This window comes from Hydractinia symbiolongicarpus, chromosome 8 (assembly GCF_029227915.1).
Source record: "Hydractinia symbiolongicarpus strain clone_291-10 chromosome 8, HSymV2.1, whole genome shotgun sequence".
In the NCBI taxonomy this organism is placed as follows: Eukaryota; Metazoa; Cnidaria; class Hydrozoa; order Anthoathecata; family Hydractiniidae; genus Hydractinia; species Hydractinia symbiolongicarpus.
The window spans coordinates 4,313,454-4,340,611 of NC_079882.1; the positions used below are offsets into that span (position 1 = coordinate 4,313,454).

At 32.1% G+C, this 27,158-nt stretch overlaps 5 protein-coding genes across 6 annotated transcripts; 2 read left to right on the plus strand and 3 right to left on the minus strand.

Annotated features, from left to right (window-relative positions):
* The first annotated feature begins 1,431 nt into the window (after positions 1 to 1,431).
* On the plus strand, positions 1,432 to 2,939 carry LOC130654999 (uncharacterized). 2 transcript variants are annotated; one of them, XM_057457702.1, is made up of 2 exons: positions 1,432 to 1,547; positions 1,962 to 2,939. In XM_057457702.1, exons 1-2 carry the CDS (start codon positions 1,487 to 1,489, stop codon positions 2,450 to 2,452), a joined length of 552 nt encoding a protein of 183 aa, XP_057313685.1. In that variant the 5' UTR covers positions 1,432 to 1,486; the 3' UTR covers positions 2,453 to 2,939. The 2 variants fall into 2 exon arrangements, with proteins under 2 accessions (XP_057313685.1, XP_057313686.1); XM_057457703.1 differs by having other exon boundaries at positions 1,480 to 1,547; positions 2,028 to 2,939.
* Positions 2,940 to 6,518: 3,579 nt separating this feature from the next.
* LOC130656011 (acidic phospholipase A2 PA4-like) lies at positions 6,519 to 8,305 on the plus strand. The gene is made up of 2 exons (XM_057458850.1): positions 6,519 to 6,938; positions 7,592 to 8,305. Exons 1-2 carry the CDS (start codon positions 6,773 to 6,775, stop codon positions 7,921 to 7,923), a joined length of 498 nt encoding a protein of 165 aa, XP_057314833.1. The 5' UTR covers positions 6,519 to 6,772; the 3' UTR covers positions 7,924 to 8,305.
* Positions 8,306 to 8,527: 222 nt separating this feature from the next.
* LOC130656009 (uncharacterized) lies at positions 8,528 to 13,097 on the minus strand. Its single transcript, XM_057458848.1, has 8 exons — positions 12,972 to 13,097; positions 12,071 to 12,273; positions 11,669 to 11,812; positions 10,874 to 11,475; positions 10,258 to 10,692; positions 9,763 to 9,825; positions 9,434 to 9,520; positions 8,528 to 8,794 (listed from the first exon to the last, which is right to left on the minus strand). Exons 2-8 carry the CDS (start codon positions 12,222 to 12,224, stop codon positions 8,699 to 8,701), a joined length of 1,581 nt encoding a protein of 526 aa, XP_057314831.1. The 5' UTR covers positions 12,225 to 12,273; positions 12,972 to 13,097; the 3' UTR covers positions 8,528 to 8,698.
* Positions 13,098 to 13,796: 699 nt separating this feature from the next.
* LOC130656010 (2-aminoethylphosphonate--pyruvate transaminase-like) lies at positions 13,797 to 16,584 on the minus strand. The gene is made up of 5 exons (XM_057458849.1): positions 16,385 to 16,584; positions 16,141 to 16,291; positions 15,755 to 16,065; positions 15,082 to 15,569; positions 13,797 to 14,433 (listed from the first exon to the last, which is right to left on the minus strand). Exons 2-5 carry the CDS (start codon positions 16,280 to 16,282, stop codon positions 14,121 to 14,123), a joined length of 1,254 nt encoding a protein of 417 aa, XP_057314832.1. The 5' UTR covers positions 16,283 to 16,291; positions 16,385 to 16,584; the 3' UTR covers positions 13,797 to 14,120.
* A 31-nt stretch (positions 16,585 to 16,615) lies between these two features.
* On the minus strand, positions 16,616 to 26,440 carry LOC130656007 (ATP-binding cassette sub-family B member 6-like). The gene is made up of 19 exons (XM_057458847.1): positions 25,493 to 26,440; positions 25,179 to 25,273; positions 24,374 to 24,465; positions 24,077 to 24,172; positions 23,700 to 23,892; positions 23,132 to 23,253; positions 22,877 to 22,986; positions 22,430 to 22,495; positions 21,539 to 21,664; positions 21,036 to 21,112; positions 20,194 to 20,257; positions 20,029 to 20,114; positions 19,871 to 19,928; positions 19,198 to 19,302; positions 18,640 to 18,814; positions 18,454 to 18,566; positions 18,209 to 18,303; positions 17,865 to 17,933; positions 16,616 to 17,737 (listed from the first exon to the last, which is right to left on the minus strand). The coding sequence occupies exons 1-19, from the start codon at positions 26,297 to 26,299 to the stop codon at positions 17,626 to 17,628; spliced, it is 2,661 nt and encodes an 886-aa protein (XP_057314830.1). The 5' UTR covers positions 26,300 to 26,440; the 3' UTR covers positions 16,616 to 17,625.
* Between the last annotated feature and the right edge of the window lie 718 nt (positions 26,441 to 27,158).

Sequence of the window (27,158 nt, forward strand, 5' to 3'; positions counted from 1 at the left end):
TGGTTGTAACAACACTTAAGGTAGTTTACATGACATAAATTACATGCTCCTAACCTTTTCATACTTGTCCACAAAATGGTTTTGCTCAAACCCAGGAAAAGCTTAAAAAGCAGTCGCTGTTGACGAATTTCAAGTAAGTCTAAGTAACAAAAAATATTCTTGGTCATGCGCAACCTCGTCCCCAGGGCATCTTGTATCTTTTCTGACCCTGGGACGGCGATATGAACATGGCCCTGGAGGAGGCTGGTCCGATATGAAACATGATTGGCGCGGATATGTCACATAGTTATTGCGTCATACAAAACATTTTAGCGAGGCGGCGAGTCTGTGACGAACAGGAGGAAGCTGTTCGTATTAAAATGGCGGAGGAGCTGTATCAGTATCATGTTGTTTTCAAAGTGAAAATTTTAATAAAAAGCATTACTAATCAATTAGAGTACACAATAAGACATCATAAAGTAATACTGCTTACATGGAAATATTTCAACAGCTACTTTTCTAGTTTAATAAACCAGGGTCAAAAAAGATACAAGATGCCCTGGGGACGAGGTTGGGTCATGCGTAATCAAAATATTCAAATTGACACTTCAATCAATCCAAGTGAGTTATGTTTGAATTCGCAACATATTATCTTGAAAGAATAAAGCAAACTTATCAACTGATCCAACGTCTTATTTATCCCGTATACAATCCCATGGTCATTTACCTTGGGACCCGCTTTTAGGCCCACCAGCGTATAAGCTCTCCTTCTTTTTCCATAATTCTTTAAAACTCATCTTTTCTGCCCACGTGTAAAAATAAAATTAACATCATCAAAACTAACAAAACGTTTCCTTATCGTGTCTATTTAAAATTTTCAAATCTAGTGTGATACAAAGGACTTACTACGAGTCATGTCTTCTTAACCCTATTCGGTCCGGGGTTTTTCGAACATACTATGACCAGAGGGGGCGGATTTCGCCCCCCCCCCCTAATAACTTTTCATAGGGTTGTTCAAATTTAATTAAAGCTTCTGATGACGTCACAGAAAATGTGCTGACGCAAGCAAAAATTTATTACTGCCATTTTGTTCCTTTTTTTGACGCACCAAAGTGTGGGAAGTTTTACCTTTAAATACATTTCTTTATAGCCATTCCTTGCAACCATTTCCAACCAATACTGATGCAATTTTAAAAACGCAGCTATATATTGACGATTACTCTTTACGGTTGAGTGATTTTAAAAATTACCATTTTATAATATAGATAAAACTCAATCATCCTTTATTTACACGATGTTAATGTTATAACGATCAATTATATTCAAACTTTTTGCTGACGTCAATCCGATCAAAATCGGGAACAGTAATTGCGCTAAATGAAAATTTCGTAGTTTTGACGCAAATTCTTGTTATTTTATCCATAATCGTATGAACTATTTTTGACTGTCCTAAAAACGTTTAGGTTCATTTTAATCATGCATTTTAGAAATTTTATTTGCTTTTTAGATGGAATTGCACATGGCGATATTTCTGTTAGTTGGTGTGTCCACAGCTCTGTCTCGTAATGGTTAGTGCTATAAAAATTTATTGTTAAAGATAAGTTCCTATTTTTCTGAAATTTGACCATATAAGTTCTAATATTGAAGGTATTTTTCTCTTTTGATCGTGAAGTTAACTATGCTAAAATTTCATCACACGTTTTGATCAGACTATAAAAGACAAGATCAGGAAAGTTTTTTTAATTTTTAAAAGCATGAGCAAATTGCTATAAGGAAGCAGCGCGAGACGCTGGTACAATATCTTGTTACCCTGTTCCCGTCAAAACTCGCGAAAAAAATTTACAGTCGTAAGGAAATTTTGTGATACAAACAATGTTGCAGAGACTTCAATCACAAAAGGAATGTGGATTGCAATCCGAAAATTTATTGTTAAAAAGCTTTCTCAAAGTAAATGAACAAAATCTAATATAAATCTTTTTTAGCAAACAGTGAAAAAGGTAAACTGTTAAGCGAAAAGTTCTACGCTGACAGTCGTCTGTCAACAATAGATGATGTTTTCTACAATGACAAGCGTAGACCGCCAGTACGCGATGAATTGAAGAACGTTCCGCGTGCACTTTATCGTGGTGATGCATTCTACAATGAGAAGCGAAGACCGCCATTACGCGATGAATTTAAGAACGTCCTGCGTGTACTTCATCGTGGTGATGCATTCTACAATGACAAGCGCAGACCGCCATTACGCGATGAATTTAAGAACGTCCTGCGTGCACATTATCATGGTGATGCATTCTACAATGAGAAGCGAAGACCGCCATTACGCGATGAATTTAAGAACGTCCAGCGTGTACTTCATTGTGGTGATGCATTCTACAATTACAAGCGCAGACCGCCATTACGCGATGAATTTAGGAATGTCCCGCGTGCACTTCACCGTGGTGATGCATTCTACAATGACAAGCGTAGAGTCTGAGAGACCCTTTTTCCGTTCATTGCTAATGAAGTCTACAAAAGTGTATCTCTTGTAAGAGATGCCATAAATTTTTGGCAACTGCATCTTTATTTTGTCACTTGCTTTTTTTTCTGGTGAAGGAAATATATAAACTTTGGCAACCTTTTCGTTATAAAAAATGTTTTTTTCCTGTTCAATGATATTTTTACCGGGCCATAATAACTGTGGTTTTATTCAGAAACATTACCAATAATATTTTGCTATCGGAACAGCAATAAAGTTATTTCCAGTATAGCGTCTTGGGGAACTTTAACAAAGTTAAAAAGCACTGGATTTATAACTTATGCTTATAATTGTACTAATAAAAGCAGTTATTCAAATTTTCAAGTAATTTTTATAAATAACAATAAGGCTAGAAAAATAAGAACGTTGCCCAGATTTGTTTCTAAAAACAACAAACGTGAAGAAATACGTATTTGTAGTATTTTAGTATTCTTTACATTAATTTTATACATAAAATCTAGGGTTAGGGCAAAACAATTCGAGTTTGAATAATTTTTGAAACATTTAGGTTAACGATAAACAAGTGGTTAGCCACTAGTAGCCAGACTCTTTCAAAGGACCTTTTTTCAATTTACAATTGGAGACGAGATTGCCCTAGTAGCATATCCGAAATCAGTTTTCTACAAGCTTTGTGTTTTAGCTGCAGGTATCCTCATGGTTATGAAGTTTTTTTTGACTTTTTGAACTTATTTACTAATAAAATTTATCAATATAATGTTTAGCTCTGCCAAAACTGATTTTAGGATTACCAATCTCGTTCCCAGGGCATGATTTTTGCTTTCTGACGTGCCTTCTTTCGCACTGCACACATACTTTTTTTGCCGTTGAAAAATTTACAATTTTCCGTAAAAATAAGATACAAATCTTAAGCTATTATATCGTATAATCTAAAGATAGGATTGCATATGCCGAAAATATTAGCTAGAGAGGTAAAAAAATGGCAGGAGCGAGAAGAAGGCTATAATCAACCTCGTCCCCAGGGCATCTTGTATCTTTTCTGACCCCGGGACGGCGATACGGGGTCAGAAAAGATACAAGATGCCCTGGGGACGAGGTTGGGCTATAATAGCCTTATCACCAAGCCCCCAACCTGTATAAAAGGTTAGCATTGAATATGATGAGGAGTTGTGTTATGTGTGTCGTATGTTGTAACTGTCGTGTGTTCTAAAATAAATATAAATTGACAGTAGTCAATAGTTTATGTTTTAGTTTATGTTTGAATTCGTTAAGTGATGTAATAGTTTTCATGTCGTTACCAAGAAATGTATTCCACAATTTAGGTCCTCTGCTAGTTATAGAGAACTTTGTGATTGTATAATTAATCCTAGGTTGAAAAAACTGTTAATTGAAAATCTGGATGGATATTTATGTTGTATGTTCTAAAACATATTATTAAATACTCTTGGTAACATATTGTTTTCAAGCTTAAACATAAAAATAAGAGTTTGATAAATGTTTAGTTGGTATACATTCAGTACATTGATATTTTTTAATAACTCTCTGGAGTGAGTGTACCTGTTAACATTTAAACTAATTCTGATTGCATGTTTTTGTTTATTTTGTAATTTTGTCAATTTTGTAGCGTTGGTGCTGCACCACGCAATATTTGCATAATTTAGATAGCAGTGAATAAAAGAAGAATATATGTTTTTTAAACAATTCTGATCTAGAACAAATTTTGCTTTTTAAATAGGATGCCAATATTCTTTGCGACGTTTTCTTCTAAAATATTCATATGTTCTCTCCAAGTAAGATTTTCATCAAGAATAACTCCTAAAAATTTCATGGATTGTGATCTTTTTATACTTATATTATTAATAGATAAATCAGGAAACTTCAATGGCATATCATCTTTTTTATTTTGCCTGTGAAAAAGTGTGTACTTTGTTTTAGAAATATTTAGGGACAGTCTGTTTGCCTTAAACCATTCTGCCACCTTAGAGAGTTCATTATTGACTGTGCGAAATAATGTTTTTTTATCTTTATGTGCATAAAACAGATTTGTATCATTTGAAAATAAAATTGGATGTAAAATATTCGAAGCTTTGTTTAAATCATTTACATATATAAGGAATAAGAGTGGTCCTAACATCGAACCTTGTGGAACTCCACAGGTGATTGTTTGTAATTTGTACTTCCCCCGTCAAAGGAAATGTAGAATTTTGTGACCTACGGTGTCAAATGCTTTGCTTAGATCTATAAAAATTCCTAGCATGTACTTGTTTTCGTCAAACACTTTTGATATTTCATTAACAAGTTTAACTATTGCATGATCAGTAGAATGACCTGCTTGAAAGCCAAATTGATTGCCGTATAAAATATTATTAGCAGTTAAAAAAGAGTATCTATTGTACATTATGCGTTCTAGTATTTTTAAGAAACATGGAAGAACTGATATTGGTCTATAATTAGATACATTAGTCATTTCGCCTGTTTTATATACTGGTAGAACTCTTGCAATTTTAAGTTTTTTTAGGAATATATCCTTGCAGCAGGGAAAGGTTAAATATATCCATTAGTGGAATTTTTATATCATTTTTTGTTTGCTTAACAACGTTACTATTGACGTCATCAAAGCCTGGACTTTTATTTGATTGTAGTGAGTCGATCGTTTTGAATAATTCATTTTCACTTAGTTCGTTATTTTCCATTTGTGTGTTACTAACAGTGAGAAAGGATTTAAAACTCAAATTGCTAGGTTCAATCTGAGATGCCAGATTTGAACCAACTTTTACAAACAAAATCATTAAGCTCCTCAGCTATTAGACACTTGTTCTCGATTTTATTTCCATCAATATTCAACCTTTTTGGAAGTTTTTCTTTGCTTAATTTTGTTTTACCTATTACTTCATTGATTATGCTTCAAGTTTTCTTCGCATCGCTTTATGTTTATTTATCAGTCCACTATAGTAAAATTTCTTGGAGCGCCTCTTAATGATTTCAAACAAATGTTTATAATGTTTATATTTTTTTCATTCTCAAGAGTTCTGCTTTTCAAAAACTTTTCATACAAGCGCTGTTTCTTTTTAGATGATTTTAAAAAACCTCAAAAAGCAAAAAAGAAGTTGGATTACTGTCGGATTACAACCAGAATCGGAAACGAGGTTGATTAATGGTAACAAAATGGGATGAGAACTAAGCTCTTAGGTCAAAGCCCAAGCACAGGTTTCTGACGTACTGGTTTTGCAACATCATTTTGATGACTGTCTTCATTTTGGGAGGTAGCTAAAAAGCTGTGTTGTGTATTACAAGGTTCAGTTTCAGCCATTTATTGTTTCATTGAAAGTCTAACTGCTTGACTTAGCTAGCTAGCTGGCTGATAATAGTGGCAAGTACACAATAAATGAGTTTAGTCTGCTTATTACTTGTATTTTACTGTTTCTTAAAATTTGGGGACAATGTATTGTCACAAAAAAACGTCCAAAGAGCACGTCAAGAATGATTAGATATGCAATTAAATTGCAACTCCAATCATTCATTTTAAAGCGGATTTTTATTTATGTATTTACGCTTAAATTTAGACCTCCAATCCACAACCTAATTGTAAAATAGGCACTGCAAGCTAAGCTTCTGCTACAGATCCTATTGGCACATTACAGTCATTCAGAATGAATCGGTATAATTAACTCTATATTTACGATATCGTTGAAGCGCACATGATTTGAGATAAATATGAGATAGATTTTTTTTTTCAAATTCTGCCATGCCTCCCGAAAGTTATTTGTCGCCAGCCTCAAAATTTGACAAAATTTCAGGTGACTAATATTTTCATATTAGTCACCTGAAAAAAGTTACTTTTCACTGTCTAAATTTTAAAAATACTTAAAGAAAACTTCAAAGAGTGGATACTTTTTATCATTTTAAAATACGAGAAAAATGTTTTAAATTTACTTTTTCATATTTTTTTACGTATAAGCAGAAATTTCACTTATGTTCTTAAATGTTAACACCCATTTACGCCCAAGGGTGCATGTTTCTGAACTGACACATAATATTACGCCTTGTGAATATGAATTATTAATTATTGATTATGATCATATTAATTGAGGGATCATTACGACTTTTAATTTCTTTGTTCTTAAAAAAGTTTCATGAGTTAAAGCTCATAGGGACTTTTTGGGAGCATTTTACTGAATTGCAACACTGCCGTAAAATACTTCATAAAAAATTTCTCCGTAGAAATAAACAAATGTAAAGAAAAAAATTTCTTTATGCAAATAAAAACTTGAAACTGTTTTTTTAATTTTTTTCTTCGTTTTATTGCACCCAGCTGATGTGATGGTTAACTTAAATAATTCATCACAAAAAACAAAACATTTTTTTCATGAAAACACAAACATTATTTCCACATACTTTCGTGATTGGAAAGAGCACAATATGCACTTTTTACTATTGGTGGTATTTTTGTATGAAATGACAGATGCAAGCGTGTTTATTCTTCCAGGTTTGATTTGTTGAATTTTTTAATCTTATGAGAAGTAAATAAGTAAATACAAATATTTAAACCCTAACATTAAGGGGAACATTCGATTGTGCTATTCTTCTTTCTTACGATCCCATTCCTTAAGTGCATTTGGGGAAAGTGAGGGTAAATTTGTGATCAGCAAATTTTACGCATTTTATATGGACAAAAAATATTTTCAATTTCGATTTCAAATACAAAATTTTTAGGAAAAATTAAGGGGAAAATCAGAGACACTATGAAAATTAATAGCTCAGCGCTTCAGTAATTTTTGCAGGTATGTGTTCCCACGGTCAAAAAGATTTACGATTTGTTTTCGCGGATAATGGTTTGCAAAAATTTTTTTAAATTTTAATTTTTAGAAATAACGTAATGTTACCAAGATTTTTCTTAATGAAATTCAGAAAAGCACATTTTTAACATCTCTTATGTTTTTTGCGACAGCATCAAAATTTTACTGTATGCAAAACTATTTTTTATTCTGAGTAAAAATTTAACAATTGGATGGCAAACTTTCAGAAGTACATAATTTCAAAATTAGCACCATTCACAATTTTTTTAGCTTTGATACATTGACAGGACAAGTTATTCTTACTTTTAAAAGAACAGTCAGCTTTCATATTTTTCATACGCAGGAACACGATGGTGCGGTATTGGAAATAGAGCTACCGATGCACATCGACTTGGTGCGTACAAACATACCGATACATGCTGCAAACAACACGATACGTGTCCACACAGTATTCAATCTTTTCGCAAAAAATATGGTTACCGAAATTTACGGCTGTACACCATTTCCGCGTGTTGGTGTGATCAGCAGTTTCGAACATGTTTGAAGAATGTTAGATCAAAAGTTGCCATGACGACTGGAATTATGTATTTCACCTTACTATCCGTCCCTTGTTTTATTATTGAAGAACGTGGAGGGACACAGCAAGTCAAAATAGTCGATCCAGAAAAGTTTTGAAAGTTATAGTCAATACGTAAAGTTATAAAAAAGATAGTTCAATAAAATCTGCATAATATCATATAATTTTATAATTGTGATTTCGCGATCTGAATTGAAAAGTATTCCGGATGCCAATAGCGTGACATATCAACTAAACATCCGCGCGCTCAATCAACGCCTTACGCCTTTTGGATTTGTGATGACGCCAGGTACATTTATAAAAGCAAAATTATAAAAGTTTGGAGATTTTTTTTAATGGCAATACTAGTTGAGAAAAACAAAATTGATTTATAAATATGAATGCCGGTTTATTTGTGATTATATTTTACATAAAAAATATCCGTATAAATAAACATAGAGATGGGAGAAAAGTTCATTTGGTTAGTAAAATTTAGCGTGGGTTTAAACTTGGCGAATGATAGTATGGTTTAAATGACCACTTCACAAAAGTTGCATCAAAAAATATAAACTTGTAATAAATTTTATGAAAGATAAAACATTTAAAATTTCGCATTGTTTTTGTGGTTTTTAATTTGGCAAATTTTGATAAAATAATCTAATTTCGTAAAATTTTGTCCACGCAAAAATTTTTGCAGTGAACTACAGATACCGCCATTATGAATTATATACGTCAAGAAAGCAAAATCTACCAGGTTGCCAGAAAATGCACAACCTTTCGTATTTTAGAACAATGTGGAGGAGCGTTTTAAATCACTACATCTACTGCACAAAAGAATTCCTCTGCAGGCTGTCGCATTGTTTCGTAATGTCTCATAAGTGTAGAACATAAGAATTAGGGGTTGTCTTCGAAAGAGAGATATTGTTTTTTTTTGACAGCGTCTTTGAGTTTCGACCAGTGCTTGGAAAGAACTTTAGTACCACCTTGAATCTAAATAAAAAATTTGAGAGCGTGAATTTATTTATAAAAATTATGGAAAAAAACGTCAGCTAGTATTGTACCGTCTTAAAAAGGTTAGAACAGCTACAAAGACAAAAAAGAAGGGATCTGTGGAGAACTGCAGGTACTACATGAGATGGCCAGTAACAATAGGAAAGGTAACTAAAAAAATTGATGTGGTGTTGCTTAACATTAAATTTGACTGTGCAAGGTTCATAATCATGGAGAGCTATTCTGGTGTACAAGGTTCATAATCATGGAGAGCTATTCCGGTTTAGATAGAACATATAGCAAAATTCAGCTTGTTCAATTTCCGCGCTTTGCAAAGGAAATGTTTGGTTTCCACATTCCATGTCCAGCACTTTTAACATTAATAAACTACCCCTGGCACATGCTTTTTCAACTTACGCAGCCTTTACATGATTTCGAGCGAAACGAAGCTCATCTTGTGTTAATTTTTTTTCAGCTTCAAAATATTAGAACACAATTTATGCAGGTAAGTCCTCAATAAAAAAAAAATTTGCCAAGATTTATTTTCCATTCTATCAGCAGATCAGAAAAAGGTGGAAATTGTTAAAACCGCATGGGTTTTCTTATTTTTTTTTCAACGAATACAACAATGAAACTTACTTTCTCGTCTCGATGTCCAAACTGACCCAACAGTCTACCTGTGTGGTCTATCGTGTCCACATACTTTTTACGCCGGTTCATGATAACCTACAATTAGCATAATTTAAAGACCAACAAACCTGGCATGGTAAAACAAAAAAACCTTTTATTTAAAAACATATTTTTAGCATCGTTCATTGTGGCAATCGAAACGTTCGATGCAATGTTGAGATGAGCAATAGAGAATTCACAGGACATAAAATTACAGTTTACCACTTTTTGCAAGATGTTGATTTCACTACAGAAGAGAAGTTTTATTTGAAAATAAAAACAAAAACTAAAAAACTCACATCAAAATCACTTTCTCCAGCTGCTGATTGTTTCGTAAGTAACTTCTTTTGCGAGAATTGAGACTAAGGTAAATAAAGCAGTATTTAAACCAATATACACTTTTTATGTGTGAGTCTTTAAGACTTATTTTTAAAGTTTGAAGAGTATTTCAAAACTAATGCTCCATTGTCAGATATCAGATAATCCGAAATATTTATTTTCGAATATTTTTTCGAAGAAAATGACGCGCAAAAAATTTGTTGGTACTTCCATTCTATATTTCTCTTATCATTACATCTTTTCACATTCGTAAAGTATTAGTCGATTTTCAGCAACTATTTAAAAGAGTTCACTTTAAGAATTACTAAACCCCTAAAACTTTGTATTTTAAGAATTAGCGGCTTAAACGACAAAATTTGCTTTTCATTAAAAAAAATGTCTATATGGTCAGGGTTTACATAGAAATCCATTATGTGTATAACTATGAACTATAAATTTGCGTGAGCTCCTTTTACCTTCCTTGGTTTTTCTTCATCCAATATAAATTCCGGGTTGCCATTTTCAACAAAATCATAGTTAATAACCGGATATATGACTTCATCTACCTCTTCGTTCTGTTTGAAAGGCAGGGAAACGTTCTCCTTTCTAGGTGTTAATACAAAATCGGTTTTTGTTGCAGGTTTCTGCTTGTTTACAACTAAATGCACCATGTCAAAATCTGTCCCAGGCGCTCCTTCCGCACGAATCCTAGGTGAAGTGGCTGTCATTCGCGGGGAAGAGCATCGTATCCTTGTTTTCTTTTCAGATTTAGGAGCTTTAATAACAATAGAGTGGATTCGACCTGCACTTTCTGAGCTGACTTTCATGTGAGTACCATGTGTTGGAGTGCACTGCACGTCCAACTGGTTTCTACTATTGTCATTTGTAAACAGACTCTCCACCTCATTATCCTAAGTAAAAATAAAACTAACATTGCATTTAATTTTTAGCATCTTAGATTTTTTTTATAACTGGTGACTATAGACACTGACATTTTTGAAATTACTAAAAAATATAAACACATTTCAATGAACAAGACACTGAGATCAATTATTATATTTCAGTAAATAAAGTCTAACCACAAAATCTTACCTCAGGTGTGACGTCATCAGAATGAAGCTGTAAATCAACTGGAGCAACTGCTATGTCCTTCTCCACAATAGACACTCCCTGCTTTCCATCTTTCGCTTTACTGTGAACAAGTAACTTAACACTAGAGATGTGGTCGGAATCGTGAAAACTATTGTCTTTATTTAAAAAATCTGAATGCGGGGAAAAATTTACAGGTTCGCTTATATTTACATGATCGTCTTCCGTAGGAGTACCAAGACTTTGTTTGATTTTTTCCATGTTACCTCTGCTTTTTTTGAAGCTAGGTTGAGAAAACACTTTCGCAGTTCCGACATGTGTGTTTTCATTTTGAACATCACTTTCGAGAAAATCATCACTGCTGGTACTTATATCGAGTTCATCTGATTTTCCTTCACCTGTATGCGAACTAAAATTCGTTTGAAAGACGCTTTTGTTAATATTCTGTGAAGTGGGGGTTGGAAAGTCGACATTATCTTTAGTAAAACCAAAGAAAACCTTTTCGTCCTGCTGATGGAGAGCTTCAGATTGGGTAAATTCTACAATTGGTTCCCTAGAACCATTAATTTTTTGAAATGTCTTTGAATTATCAATTTTCGCAAAACCTAAAAAATAAATAAATAAAATATAGCATTACCTATAAGTGTAACGATATGACCAGTTTGGAATTGAATACTACATCGTTTAAGAGTTCGATTTTAAGTTACGTTACTTCGAGGTGATCAAGCTCAACCCGACAGTTTCAATCTGCATGAGACAGAGAGAAGATTTCATGTAAGATTTTCTTCACACATTTACCTGCTTGTTGCCGTGGATTTGGCGAGTTATCGAACGTCGAGTGTGTATGCTCATGATCAATAAATAAACATTCACTCGTCGTGTCACTCACTGCAGCACTGAACGTATCCTTGAGTGAAGCATTTAACAATTTTTGTGCTGACTCTGCAAAAAGAAAAATTAACGATATCAATGTTTTTTAAAAAAAATGTTCTTCGTTTTTCTTGAAAATTTTAGATGCTTATTATTAAAACTCGTGCATTCTTTTATAAGTATGGGAAGTTTTGATAAAAAAATACCTATCGCTGACAGAATACATTTCATGAACTAATTGTATAATTATCAATTTTATAGAAGTTTAACTTGAAAGAAAAAACTCTACGTAACATTAAAAACTAAAAGGATGAAGGATTAAAAACTTACGACTCAAATGAACCTGCTTTTCAAAAACATCATCTTCTATTACTTCAGCTTTCACGACTGCAGGAGTGTTCTCTTCTTCTTGCCCATCCTTGGTGTTCGGCTGATTCTTTGTGTCAGTGTAAAACCACAAAAACCATGCTAACAAAAGCAGCATGGCGAAGCACTATTCACTCATTATATCATTGCAAGATATTTTGATATATCTAAGCAAGAAATGAAAGAATTATCTGTGTGTTGAGAAAGCCAGCAAGAATATTAAAAGACAAATAAGTCCTTTAAACTGACATATATATTACAATGTTTTTTTCCTTGCAACATTATGTACATCCAACAAAACGATTATGTTTACATATACAATGTGAAAATGAAATATTTGATGAATCTTATATGCATGTAAATATCCCTAGACAGTTAAAAAAATATTGGATGTTTATTTTTAGAAGCTATAATCGTATGGCAGAAAAAAACATCAAAAATTACAACAAAACTTCAACATTGGCCTGTTTACCGTCAAGGATATAGATCACTCAAATTTACATTATGAAAAACACATCAGGAACTTCATCATAAAAACGCAAAATACTACTTTAAAAACACAACGGAGGAGTTTTAATTAGAACAATTTTGTCACTCTCCATCTTGGTTATTATTTTTATTTAGTTTATATTTTATTCAGAAGATGCAGATGTTTTGGTGAGATTAAACTTTAACGACAACACAATAACATTTGGGAATAAAAAATACAATTAAATTTCTTCTGTAAACAAAACATGAACACAGTCAGTAGAGACCACTAAACGAATATCTCCTGACAATTTTCAAATAAATTCTGCTTCTTTTCTGTGTTAAAACACACAAAAAAAGGATTACGTTGTAACTTGCAAAAAAACATCATATACACCTGTTTACGTAACTTTTCACCAGCATGTTCCACAAGCCTTCATAAACTTATATCTTGCAGTTAAACTTTACAAAACAACCGTTTAAATTTGATTTCGTTTCTATGTAAACGGAACACAAGATGATTATTATCTTGCGCTATTGAAATCTCCTCTATGATGTTTCTTTTACGTAATTGATTGACATCTATTTAACGAAAGTTCGTGGTTATGTTGAAAACATTAAGATGTGTATGGACAAAAAATTTGGCATAATTTCGATAATTAAAAACCGAAAGCGGAATTTGTTGTTAAGGAGTTATTCTATATCAAAAAATAACAGAAAGAGCTGACTCAGTGAACGTTTTGACTTTTTGCCATTTTTTAAAGGAAATATCTCGCCGACGGCAAACTGCAAAATAAAAGAACCATGAAAAAAATTACAAAACACCTTACTGTCAAATGATTGGGTTAGTTTTTCGTAAATTTCATCACATAAATGCTGACATTAGCATAAAAATGTCAAATTTTGTCATAAGGTCTATATCTCAACAAAGTGACAATGAAATCAAAAATACCTTGTGACACGTGCTTCTTTATTAGAGTGACCAAGAACTTCACTTGTAAAAAGGAGAGTACATGAGGTTGATTTTGTATTTAAAATACACAAAATTGGACTAAATTAGACTTGTGAGTACCCACCCATAAGATATTCCATCTTTTGTTGTATATCACGTAAATAATGTTACGAAGCATTTTGCTAATTACTGAATAATTAAGCTTAATCACTTCTACTTTACCTCAGACGTAAGAAATTTTTGGTCAAACAACCCTTGGGTATCAATTATTTTGCATATATTTAGTTCAATTTATTGTTTTAATGTTTCGTAATAACTAATATAATTATAATTTCTCTAAATTATTGGTTGCAGATCCTGAGAAACAAAATATCACATTTCTTGGTGGTGTTAAAAACAAAAAATATATAAAAGTCTTCCCCCTTATGTCCTTATGCTTTATTATATGCGTGTGAATTAGAAAATATAAAAAAAAACTAAAAACAAAAGAATTGAAAAGATTTAAAAATAATAATCTTAGCAAAAAAATAAACTATTTTTGAAAAGTTTTTATATAATGTTTAGCAGTAAATGTCCCTATAGCACTTTCAAGTTCTAGTATTTCACAGGCAGAGCTATGCTCATATTTTTGCACACTTTCTCAATACACACTAATAAATCTGCGATATTCTGTGGATGTAAATAACCAATTGTACCTATCCGAAAACAATCGGCTTCCGTAACTTTGCCAGGATATATGGCCATTCCCATTTCACTCAAGCTGCTGTAAAATGTTTTGAAATCGAAATTCGGATCGGTTGGAAAACGGTATGATGTTATGATATATCCAGAGTGATCGTCATTTAAAAATTCTTTAAATCCAAGTTTTTTCATGCCTTCTCTGAGAACACGTCGGTTTTCCTGATATCTGAAATATCGGAGAAAGGAACATTAAAATGCATAACAAAACTGTCTATTAACCGATGCTAGTTAGTTAGGAATGACTTCCACTTCTGAACATTTAGACCTTTTTTCTCCTACTCCCGGGCATACACAACGAAATCAAAAATGTAATATATTTATGTGTTTTCAATCCGTGAAATCTCACAAGTACTCACACATACACTTTAAAACATATGATAAACCAGTCTAACATACTTCATGTCCTCAAAAAAGTTTTTTTACAGCTCTATTTAAACATTAAAGGCCTTCGCCCTTCCCTCCCTTCAATCGTCACCTAACGACCTTTTTGAATGGTAAATCAACACAACGTGATAACTCTGTTCAAAATTTTTTCTTGTTTATTTCAATAGTAAACAACATTTCTTACACGAAGACACACTGACAATCATTAAAAAGCAGTTCAATACGGAGATTTCCAACAATTTATAGCACACACTTCACGTTGGCAAATATTGAAAGGTGAACCTTGATATGATCTTTCAAAACATATAAAATTTCTCGCTCTTTTCAGGCAATATTAAATTTTGACCATTTTGCTAAAATTTCTGACAAGAGATCAGGATGTTGCTATGTAAGTGTATCACTTCATTAAAACGTAGATAAACGGACATACCTTCTACCTCTTCCTTCAATACCTCCTTCTACTTCTAAGCACTCCAATGCTTTTTTAAAAGCAAGTATGGAATGGATTGGGGGTGTGAATCGAAACTGACCATTAGCTTCCAAACCTTTGTATTGTTCGTACAGATCTAAGCTTAAACTTCGACATCTACCTTCGCATTCTAATAAACTACTCTTTCGTGCAATTACAACACCGAACCCAGGCGTTCCTTCAATGCATTTATTTGCTGACGTAACCAGAAAGTCAATGTTTTTCATGTCAACTGGCACAGCACCAAAACTGCTCATAGCATCGACGAAGAATGTAGCTTGTGGGGCGTACTTTCGAACGATCACGCCCACCTCGTGTATAGGGTGGATCACGCCAGAGCTTGTCTCACAGTGAACCACAGCGACGTTTGTGATACTTGGATCAGCTTTAAGAGCATCTTCAATGGCTTTTACGTCAATAAATTTATCTTCATCATTTTTGACAACAACCTGTAAAATCAAGCACAATCAAGAAACGAGAAACTTATCAGTGTCAGAAGTCTTGAAAGAATTTTTGATACAACAATAAAAAAAGCCGCAAACATTAACCAGCACATATTTGACAGTCATTGCTAAATACAATATTTTCACGTTCAAGCAAAACTCCAGCAGGGAAAAAAAATCAATGTTCATACTGTTTCTATGTTCGAATATTGGGCAATTTCAACCATTCTCTTTCCATACGAGCCAGTGTATGCGACAAGCAACTTTCCATTTTCTTTAGGCACCATCGTCATAATAACAGCTTCGATAGCAAACGTCCCACTCCCTTGCATTGGAACCATCGTAAACTCTTCCCTTGAAATACAGGCTATGTCTAAAATTTTGGTACGAATTTCTTTTATCGTTGCCATGAACTCGAAATCCCTCGAACCCAGATCTCTAATCATTGCTAACTTTGTTTCATGGTTAATACCGAGAGGACCAGGTGTGAAAAGAATTTTGTCTAAAATACGGGAAAAATATATAAAATAAACGAAAATCTATTTTCATGTTTTATCTCTGTTCATAACGCTCATACCTTTTTTTGGAAGATCATTGGTTTGTGCAACTCTTTCCGACATTCCAGCGGTGGTCATGCTTCTTAGATTCAATAGCTTTCTTGGTCTCACAACTGCACGACAAATTCTCGATGATATTCTGGAAAGTGCACTAGGGTTCATAACTTTGACCTTAAGATATAAAATAAAATGAAAGCACGTTTACTGTAACGTTTTTAGGTTTTATGATATAAACTTCTAGAACAGAAAATTTTTATAGTTTACCTAATTATTTTTTAATTTTTAATACTTAGTAGTTAGCAGAAGATGACAGTAGCTCAATAAAATCTGTACCTACAAGCATAAACACATTTTTGGAAAAAATAACCCTATGGATGCAGATACAACAAAAGCAAACATCTTAAAAGATAAGACAGAACAAGACCTGGAAAAAATATAAATAACCACTTTTTCACACAACTCAACACAAACAATATATTAAATTAGTAAAAAGCATTATTTTGAACCTTTTTTTTTCTTAACCAAACTACAAGAGATATATAGCCATCATAAATAAATATAAAACTAAAATATCTTGTGCACTGGCCAGTTTTACTTCGTACTCAACGTTTGTAATTTTTACAATGCCACATTAAAAGTGGCCGCAAAGTGAGGTTGGAATATTACAAACAAAACAGCCGTCGTCGTATGTTTACCAATGAGAGATTGGAACATAAAATTGACCACCATGGTACACATTGTTAAAAAAACTGACAAATCTTTTTAACATTTTTTAACTTTTTTAAAAATATATTCACTTAAACAGTAAACATATATTAGGCTACTGAGGTGTTAAATTTTATATAGGTAGGAAGATGCTATCAAATTTTGGAGAAAGGTTTTTATACACATGCTCATGTTCTTACACATGTTCACATATGAACAACACGGAAGTAGAGGAGGAAGGCATATTGGGAAAAAGCTCTCAAAAAAGAGAGGGCATTTATTAAAATTGACCGCACATAGCACACTTTCTTAATTTAAAGAATATTATTAATAATAGAATAAAACTTTTAATTTCGTGTAATAAGCCTATAATTTTTTAAGTTGAGGAGCTAGATCAGGAAATTAAATTATGAAATCATCTACCATAAAAATACATAAAAATAACAAAAAATATAAATAAATCAAAAATTATGCATTTTGTTGAAATGGATAGACTAGGTAAGGGGGAAAAACAAAACCGTGTATCTTAATTCTTACCCTCACAATAGATACAGTCACAATAGATAAATAGGTAGTTTTACTGTTGTTATGCAATTTGAAAGTAAAGCACAAAAATCATCATTCAGTAAAAACTTGAAAATTAAATGAAATATTTTTTTTCTTTTAAGGGAATAATAAAATGATTGAAAAAAATATGAGAAAACACAGTAAAAAAAATATACAACAGCATATTCACAGTAACAGAACAAAACATTTCAACATGCAAGCAATATAACACAGACAATGTGAGAGACACATTACTAGTCATCTTTTTTATCAGAAGGACTTGCAGCTTCTTCTGTTGCTTCGTCCTGTTGTTGTTGATTCCACATAACAGCATACAATCCATTTTTTTCCAACAACTCATGATGTCTATAGTAAAACAAGAGACAAAATTATTGTTTTTTTACAAAATCCTTTATGATACTTCTAAAAATAGCGTTAGTTTAAAAAGTATATGCGATATTAGTCACAATATTTTGTACAAGTATAAACATACCTTCCACGTTCAACAATAACACCATCTTTTAAAACAAGGATTTGATCGGCGCCAATAATAGTTGAAAGCCTAAAGATGAAAAATGATTTAGATTTTGAATGTATCTACAATCCTATACAAATAGTTATTTCTATTTCTTCTTCTTTTCTATAACTAGTATTGACGTTAAAATAAACAATTTACAGCATTTTGATATTTCTTTCATATGATGGAAAAATATGATGTCTTAAAAAATTGGTTGTAACAGTACCATTATTTGTTGCAAATTGCACATATCTTATCCACTGTTACGAATATAAAGGCTTTGCAATGCTTAAAGTTCTTGCAGTGACTGTTTGAATTACCTGTGTGCCACAACAATTGTGGTCTTGTTGGCGCAAACTCTATTTAAAGAGGCTTGAATGTTTCTTTCCGTTTGTGTGTCCAAAGCAGATGTTGCCTGAAGAAAAAGTATTGCTTACTCGAAGATAGCACTGCCTTGTAAAAGCTTACAAAAACTGTTGAATCGAAATCGATTCTATATAATGACACATTCGTTGCACTACCATACTGATTTATTAAATGAGCAATAAGAAAGTAAAATACCTACCTCATCCAGGAGTACAATTTCTGGTGCCTTAAGTAACGTCCTGGCTATAGCTACTCTTTGTTTCTCTCCACCACTGAGCTTCAATCCACGCTCTCCAACTACTGTTTCATATGCTAAATATGAACATGGAGTCATTAGTCAGTTTGTAAATAAAACACAAAACAGTAGCTAACAGTCATAACACACCTTCCGGAAAACCTGTTATCTTAACATGAATATCAGCAGCTGCTGCTGCATCTGAGACTTCTGAATCATCTGAACCGACTCGCCCATATGCTATGTTGTATTTGATAGTGTCGTTAAATAAGACTGTGTCCTGTGGTACCACTCCAATAATTTGACGGAGTGACTTTTGGGTTACCTGAGAAAACAAGTTTCATGCAGCTTTTAGTATATGCTTAATCGACCACATATAACTGTTATTTTTTGTTTATTGGACATCCTATCTTTACAAATCATACATCTTTTAAATTGGAAAATTTCTGTTAGCTAACAAATACTCATTATGATTCTCAAAGATAAATTTAACTTGTATGATAGCCTAACTTGAGTAAAACATATTTCAGGAAATGAAAGAAATGCTATCTACAGATCCATTACAGAAATAAAAATTTTTCTTGTAAACAGCTGTTGATTTTAATACAAAGTTGTTAACTGAAAAGCACTATATTATCTTCCAGTCGTTATTTTAATTCCTTTCAAAAAGTATCTTCAAATTCACTTCTTTTCATTATTTAAAATTACCTGTCTGATATCTTGGCCATCAATCAAAACAGTACCTGAGTGGACATCATAAAATCGAAATAACAATCTTATAATTGTAGACTTTCCACTGCCAGATGGTCCAACCTAAAGTCAAATGGAAGCTATATTCATTAATTTATGCAATCGCTTGAAATGAAATGGCTTACTTTTAAAGTTTGCTGCTTTTAATCAGAAGAAAAGCTATCAGCACTAAAGATTTCTTGATGGCCAGCCTTGTGTCCACTTTTATCATGGAAGAGTGTGGGTTTAATCCCTGCCCAAGTAATGGCCGAGACTACAGTGAAGCAATCCTTTCTGCTTAGTGTTTACCATGAAAATGGAACCAACTTCTTAGATGGTTGGCTAATTGAGCAATTGATGTACTTGTTTAGCTTCTGTTGTCCAAATGGGACTTTAAAATACACAAAAGCCCCTTTATAGGACCCTTATTTATAAGAGCACAATATAAACTAAAGTTGAATATCCCTCGTAAACAATCATCACAAATATTTAGATCTTATTTTTAAAGGGATTTAAAACCGACTGAATTTAACACAAATTTATCCTATTGATACAGTGATAAACTTTCTCGATTTAGTTGACTAGCACCAAGTGTCCCCTAAAAGGGTTTTAACAAAATACATAATCTTAATAAAGAAACAAAAACACATACCAATGCAACAGTTTGTCCTGGCAAAACTGAAAACGAAATGCCTTTTAAAATGGGTTTCCTACAAAATAAAATATTATCATTGCAGCCCAAAAAGTTTACCAGTGTAAAAACAAAAACAACTCCCTCAAAACTTCGTCATAAAATAGCTAATTACATACCTCTCATCATAATAAAATTCTACATTTTTGAACTCAACCAAGCCATGATTTAATCGTATCACAGGTGCTTCATCTGCATCAATAACCTGCAGGAAGAATCAAAAAAGTATTAACATAATTCACAACACAGAATACACTGTGTTATAGATAAATCAAACAATGTACCTCAACTTTTTCACTCAGCAAATCAAACATATTTTCCATATCAATAAAAGCAGCTTGAATTAATCTAAAAAGTACACCTTCTTATAGTTTAAAAGGAAAGTTGTGAAACTTTGAAAATTTTTGAAGCCGACTATGACAATCCGAAGATAAGGAAATTTAGCAAAACTTAATGGAGATTTTGAAGTTAAATAAACAGCATCAAAAACTTTATTGTTTAAAAAGATATTAACACCTAGGCACAATCCAGTAAATGTCAATCACCAAATGGCATTTTTGGACATTTCCAAGATAATGAAATGAGACATAAGATTTTCTCGCAATGAGTTTTTAAACTGTAATGAAATTTGGAGTTTTTTATATCAAGGTTGTGCGTTATAACTTAGTACACCTGTGCACTAACTTTTAGAATATGCTCAATAGTTTATACACGTGCAATAGTTAATTAAATGGTGTCTACATATTTTGAGGGTGAATTCAACACCAAATGAATGTCATTTTACCCGGAATCATGTAAACAATTATATATAAAGACAAGACAAAGGAGAAGAAATGAAAAGTTGCCTAATTTTAGAGAAAAACGCACTTTAGAAGGAGGGAGGGGGGAGAGCAACACAATGAAGATTTTCTTAATTTGTAAGGTGCAATTTACACACTTGAATTTCACAAAATTAATTCGATAATAAACAATAACAAACAAAATTTTCTGTGCTAAATTTTTACTTTCTGAAATATTATTCTAAAGAAATAAAGAAATAATAACTATTGTTGACTTCCTTTGTCATGAAGGCATTTGTCACATCATGAACGCATCCTAATTTCTTAAATTCGAAATAATGTAGTACCTGTAGTATGTACCAAAGAAATTCAAGGGTGTGTAAAGCTGTCTCACATAGGTGATAAATAATACAAAATCACCAACCTAAATGAACATGTTTTTTTTGTATTATTGTGGAACATTAGTACTATAACTACAATCTATATTATAATAGCTGTATACGTCTGACTGTCCGTCTGTCTGTCACGCAAAATGGTAGCTTAGCTGCGCAAATAGCGAGACACACGCAATGCGGTATAAAAAGGACGGAGCGAACCTGTGGATTTTTCCATGGGCTAACGACTAGTGCAACAAAATGTTTGAGCTGATAAGATTTAGTAACGTAACCACAGCTGGGCTATTCGGTGATAGGAAAGCCTGAGGAATACGAAAAGCTTTTAGGGATAGAAAAAAGCTAGACTTCCAGCAGACATTTTCTGCATATCGACAAATAACCATATAAATGAAAAACATGTAAGGCATCTTAAACATGTGAGGACAAAAAGAGTTTATAAAAATAAATAAGCTTACTGTAAGCTTTCCCTCAACCACAAGTTTTCCACAATACAACATACCAGCCAACAATCCTCCTGTAATTATTACACTTTGTGAAATGTTTAAAACATTTAAAGTGACCAAAGACATCCACTGAGCAGACTGTAAAAAAGAAAACAAATATAATACAACATATAAAAAATAATAAAAAACACACTAAATGTTGCCTCTAATACAAAAGTGACACAACTGCTCTGAAATTTGCAGCCATGATAGCTATAGCCTAGAAAATTTTTAGTCTCTATGTTTTGCAGTTGAACATAAATTTTAAAGGTATTTGAGGGTTTTTTTTTTTTTTGGGGGGGGGGGGGTATAAAAAATCTTTTATACATAGTAATAAATTGTATATTCCTTTTTGAATATTTTAAATATTTGATTTTGAAGAAAACCATTTAATTAACCTACCTACTAAATTTTTAAGGTAATTAAGATTGTAGTTATAAATATTTACAACCGAATAAAATGTTGAGGTGATTTCAAAAAAATAAAAGTTTGTGGCAATAAATTTTGTAAGGTTGGAATAAATTTTGCAGGGTGAGACAGGTGTTAAAACAAAAGTTTTATTTGAATAACTTTTGATTAAAAAACGCAACACTAGCAGTTACGTAATTTAAGATTTTCTAAACAGTGATTTACTTTCACAGAAAACAAATTAATTTTTTGATTTTGGTGGATTTTATTAAAATCTATGAAATCCATGAAGTTAGAGCTTTGTTTAAACTTTATATAATAATTTACTTGTTAAGTTTCACTTACAAAGTGGAATTACTATTTTATAGGGAACAAAGCTAATTTATATAGAATTCAAAAATTATGTGCTATTTATTAAATTAAATATTACTCTAAATAAGTTAATCTAGTACTTGCCTGGTAATTCATTATCTTGTCTTGATATCTTGTTACTTCGAAACTTTCATTGTTATAATATTTTACCTGTATAACATCATAGGTAGTAAGGTAACACAAACTGGTCTTAAACTTTTGTGGAATAGTGTTTTGAATTGTGCTGAATAATTACTCCTGTTGGATAGATATTTAAACGCTGAATTATGAGACTTTTTTAATCAGCCAAATTATTCAAAAGTTCAAAAGCTTATAATTTGACTGATTATTGCCTGTATTTAAAATGAATATAATTAAACAAAGATCAAAGTACGCAAAAATTTTCACACACATCAGATAAAGAAGGCATCTTCAATTACAGTCGCCACCACACAACACTAATAAAATAAATACCCTGTTTAAGACACCTGACATATTTTGAGATGAGTTGTTTATTTTTTTTTCACATAAGTTAAAAACTACGAAGCTCACTGTTTCAAAGTTAAGCAAGGAATCCACAGCAGCAGCCTTTGTAATATTTTCTTTTTCATTCATTTCTCGCCGAAACTTCGTTCTCCATTCAGTTACAATAACGGTTGCCGCTAAAAAAGAGTTAAGTTATTTCAGTGTACACATTTCAAAATACATAAGCACGGATTACAACTTGTCAAAAAATGATTTTACTGATTAATATCTCAATAATATATCTATATTGTTTTCTCAAACTTGTATCTTCATAGAACTTACCGATGTAGAACGACATAGTAAGAAATACTATCAATGCAAACCAGCCATTGAATGCTGCACCAAAGAAAACAAGTGCAACCAAAATATCAACAATTGTTGGGACAATTTGAAATAAGATATAGCTAAAGAAATACAACAACAATGATTTAAAAATAATTATAGCTTCAGTAAATGTGCAAGTTAGTTATTGGACAATGGACAAATAACAAGAACAGTTTTACAACATGTCCAATTTTATTGACAATCTTTTTAAGTCATATCGCAGCCTCGACAACTGCAACCTACAAAGTTTCTTTAGCTCTGATTACAGTGTGCTGAATTTACTTAAAAACTTTTCAATAAATTCACTTTATACAACTGTTGATGGATTTTTAACTATTAAAGGCAGTTTTGAAAAAAAGAATCAGTATATACTGTGGAAAACAAGAATAAAAAAGAAAGTATAAACAATGGTTAAAAAATGCTGTTACTACTGTATATTCCACTTAAACTTTACCCAAAATTGATGGGAGAAAAAACAAAATTGTAAAATGTCTATATGAAAGAAAAAACAAAGCACTGTACAGACCTTAATAAACTTTCAATACTAGTGGAACCTCTATCCACCATTCGAATGACTTCACCAGTTTTTCTTTGCAAATGCCATCTTAGTGATAAGTGATGTAAATGTTCAAACAGTTCAGTTTGAACAGAGCGACTAGTGTACTGCTGAACTTTAATCCAAATGTATGACCTTAAATTTCCAAGTAATCCAGAAGCACCTATACATAAAAAGTATTACAATAAATGTAATTTTTAGCCATAAATATTTCTCTGGAACACAAGTGGTATATATGGCAGTTAATTAAACCCACTTGACAGGTAATAAAATAAAGTATATGTTTTGAGTTACTTCAGGACATAATGTTTTAACACTTTCTTATAAAATAAAATAAAAAAACATACCGATACCACCACCTCCTTGCAGGAAAGTTAGCAACATATATATCAAGATAAGATACCAAGGATCAGATGTATTTTTCTTGTCAGTCAAATAATTTACTAGTGATTAGATGGAGGCAATTTAACAAGTGCATATGTACATATTCAAGAAAATAGTAATAATGTTCACCTCTTACATTTGTACACAAATTTGATGGGAAATTTTATTGCCAAAATATTTGTAAATTTAAACCAAATTCAAATACACAAAAGAATATTAACCTTTAAGTACGAACATGAGTTTTTTTGAGAGTTACTTACCAATTTTTTTGTTTTGAATTGGCACGAACACATTTACAACACGTGCAGCAACAAGCAAACAAACAGCCATCACAACTCTTAAGCGTAGCCAACTAAATACAAAATCAATCTGTTTTAAATATATTTCCCTCATAACTGTTGATGTTGAGAACCACAACTATGCTACTGTGTTCATAGTTGTATTCTGGAGTGCAAAATACAGATATTTGTGTACAAGTCACCTCTACCTAACAACTTGAACATCATCTATATGCATCGTATAAAATAATTACTGTATTTTTGTATTCTTTCTAATTTCCTAAAATAATTGCAATTGAAGTATCTCAAATGAAGTCTAAATATCACCATATTTTGTTTCAATTTTGGAAAGAAACATTGGTACAAACCAAATCATATATGTATTTCCCTACAAAACTGTTAAAGCACTAAGACATGTAATAGTGATGTTGTACAACACATTGACTTTGGCAGTGGCTACTACAAAATTCCAACAATTGTGTCTTAAAAAAGACAAAGCCTGACATTTAAAGAAAGCATTACGTAAAATCTTCATTGTTCAAAGTTTTTTTTACAGATAGATATTTTTCTCTAAATAAGTGAGTTATGACATAGCAAATTTCGTTTTTTAAACATTGCTAATTGTTGTAAGATTTTTAGGATAATTATTATTTAGATTAGCATAAAGTCAATAAACATGCCAACATAGCTCCCTAGGAATAGTAAACTGATAAACTTTGTACAATCCTGTTTTTGCAAATAAAATTCATTTTTTAAAAATTATATCTAAGTAAAATGCAGAACATACTTATCACGAGGCCATATAAATGGCCAGAGTTGTTTGCTCTTTTCCCACAAAGCAGCAAAGGGTGATTTTTGTGTTGGATCTACCTGTTTCTTCTCCTAAAGAAATTAAGCGCAAATAGAGCTTACTTTTAATAAAATGAAGTTTCACATGTTAGGACACAATCTTTTGTACAGGAGAAAAATATTGATATGTGCAAATTCTTGACCTTCTTATTAAATTATACAGACATATTTGAACTTTTTCCTGGTAACTCTTCACAATAACACCTAAATGTTAACCCTTCTCTACATATGTGTAACATTGCATATATTTACCTTTTTTATCTTGTATAAACCAGGTCCATGAAGTCCAAGTATAAAGAGTATTATCGTCACAGATAATCGTAAACAAAACATTATAAAGTTTAGTAAATCGGTATCAGTCTTGTGTTCTCTCAAATACCACTGCATACTGTTCCACGAAACAAACACTAACACCTCAAACAATAATGCCAAAAACCAGAATGAAATCAATGGGATTGAATGGTGTTTTGCTTTGATCACATAATAACGAAAGCGCTCACATTTTAAAGCCTTTAATGCAAAAAACCAAGCCATTACTTCTAACCCACCTGAAAGCAAATCCACACCAGAGGTGCAATTTTTGCATAAAATTACTTTTGCCAGGAGATGCACAAGTGGGAGAACAAATTGTATCCCATGCAAAAACATCTGCACAGCATACAGAAATGGCAGTGGAAGTTCTGGAAATGAAAAATCCTTAAAGAACTTTTTTTTGCATTCTTTTACATCTTCCATATCAATGCTTTGATGCATATCATCTACAGGTTCAGCATTTTGAATTAATCCAACTTGGTCTTCTTCTTGTTTCTTGTCTTTGTGTTTACGTCTGTTGCGTTTACAATGATGTACACGATGTTCGTTATATAACCACTTACAAAATGGAATAAGGAATAAAACAATGGGCTTTACGGTGTCATAAATGCAAGGAGACAAACCATCACTCCAGATTGGTAGAAACGTTGCGTTTGAGTGGCAATATTCAATCATGTCCTTGATGTTTAATGCTGCCAATAAAATTACTAAGAATTCACTAAAATAAACTGATTTACAAATATACATTATATATATATCTTATTAACCAAGAAAGTTAATCAGTAATTATAACTAGCTGTGGAAGAATCCACTTAGGCAGAACAATGGAACTAATCAAAATAATGTATAGGATTATGGTGAAACGAGTTATTGGAATTTAAAGGTTTTTGATAATGTCTTCCAATCCAACCATTTCGAAATGGTTGGATTGGAAGACAAGGATTGACCTACTTTAAGGGATTCAACCAGTTTTATTCTCAGGTAGCTTAGAATCCCTCAGATATTTTTGTTCCTTACAAAAAAAAAGATTTTTAAATATGTGTATGTGGATGCAAAAAATAGCTGAAATATGTAAAAAGCAAAAGGTTTAAAGAATTCATGACAACAAAACATGCTTATAAGAAAAAATTATTTGCAGGTTGTACATAACAATTTAGAATTTCTTTTTGGAATCTATTTTTCATCAGTTATTTCTGCAAATTTAAAGTGAAACCACATTTGACAAATATTGCAAGCAATACTATTATCATGAAATGATTGAGGTTGTTCAACACACTCTGTTTTGCATGATGGGCATAAGTGGACTTTTACCCTTTGATTCTTTTTTTATTTTTTAGAATTTCTTTGTTTCTGTCCAGACATTGTTTTTTGTTTTAAAAAACCATCTGTGAAGATTTATCAACTGGGTATAAGTTTCTTTCTATATTCGTTTTGTGAAACTAAATGTTGCTTTTCAGCTTCCGCATTAAGCGGTACTCAACTTTCCCAGCAGGCAAATGCTCTAAATAGAATGTGCCAGATTTGAAAGTGTGTACCTTCCTTGCAAATTTTCAACAATAAAAGATGTATTTTAAAGGTAGTGTCTGCTAAAAAATAATAGTTTACT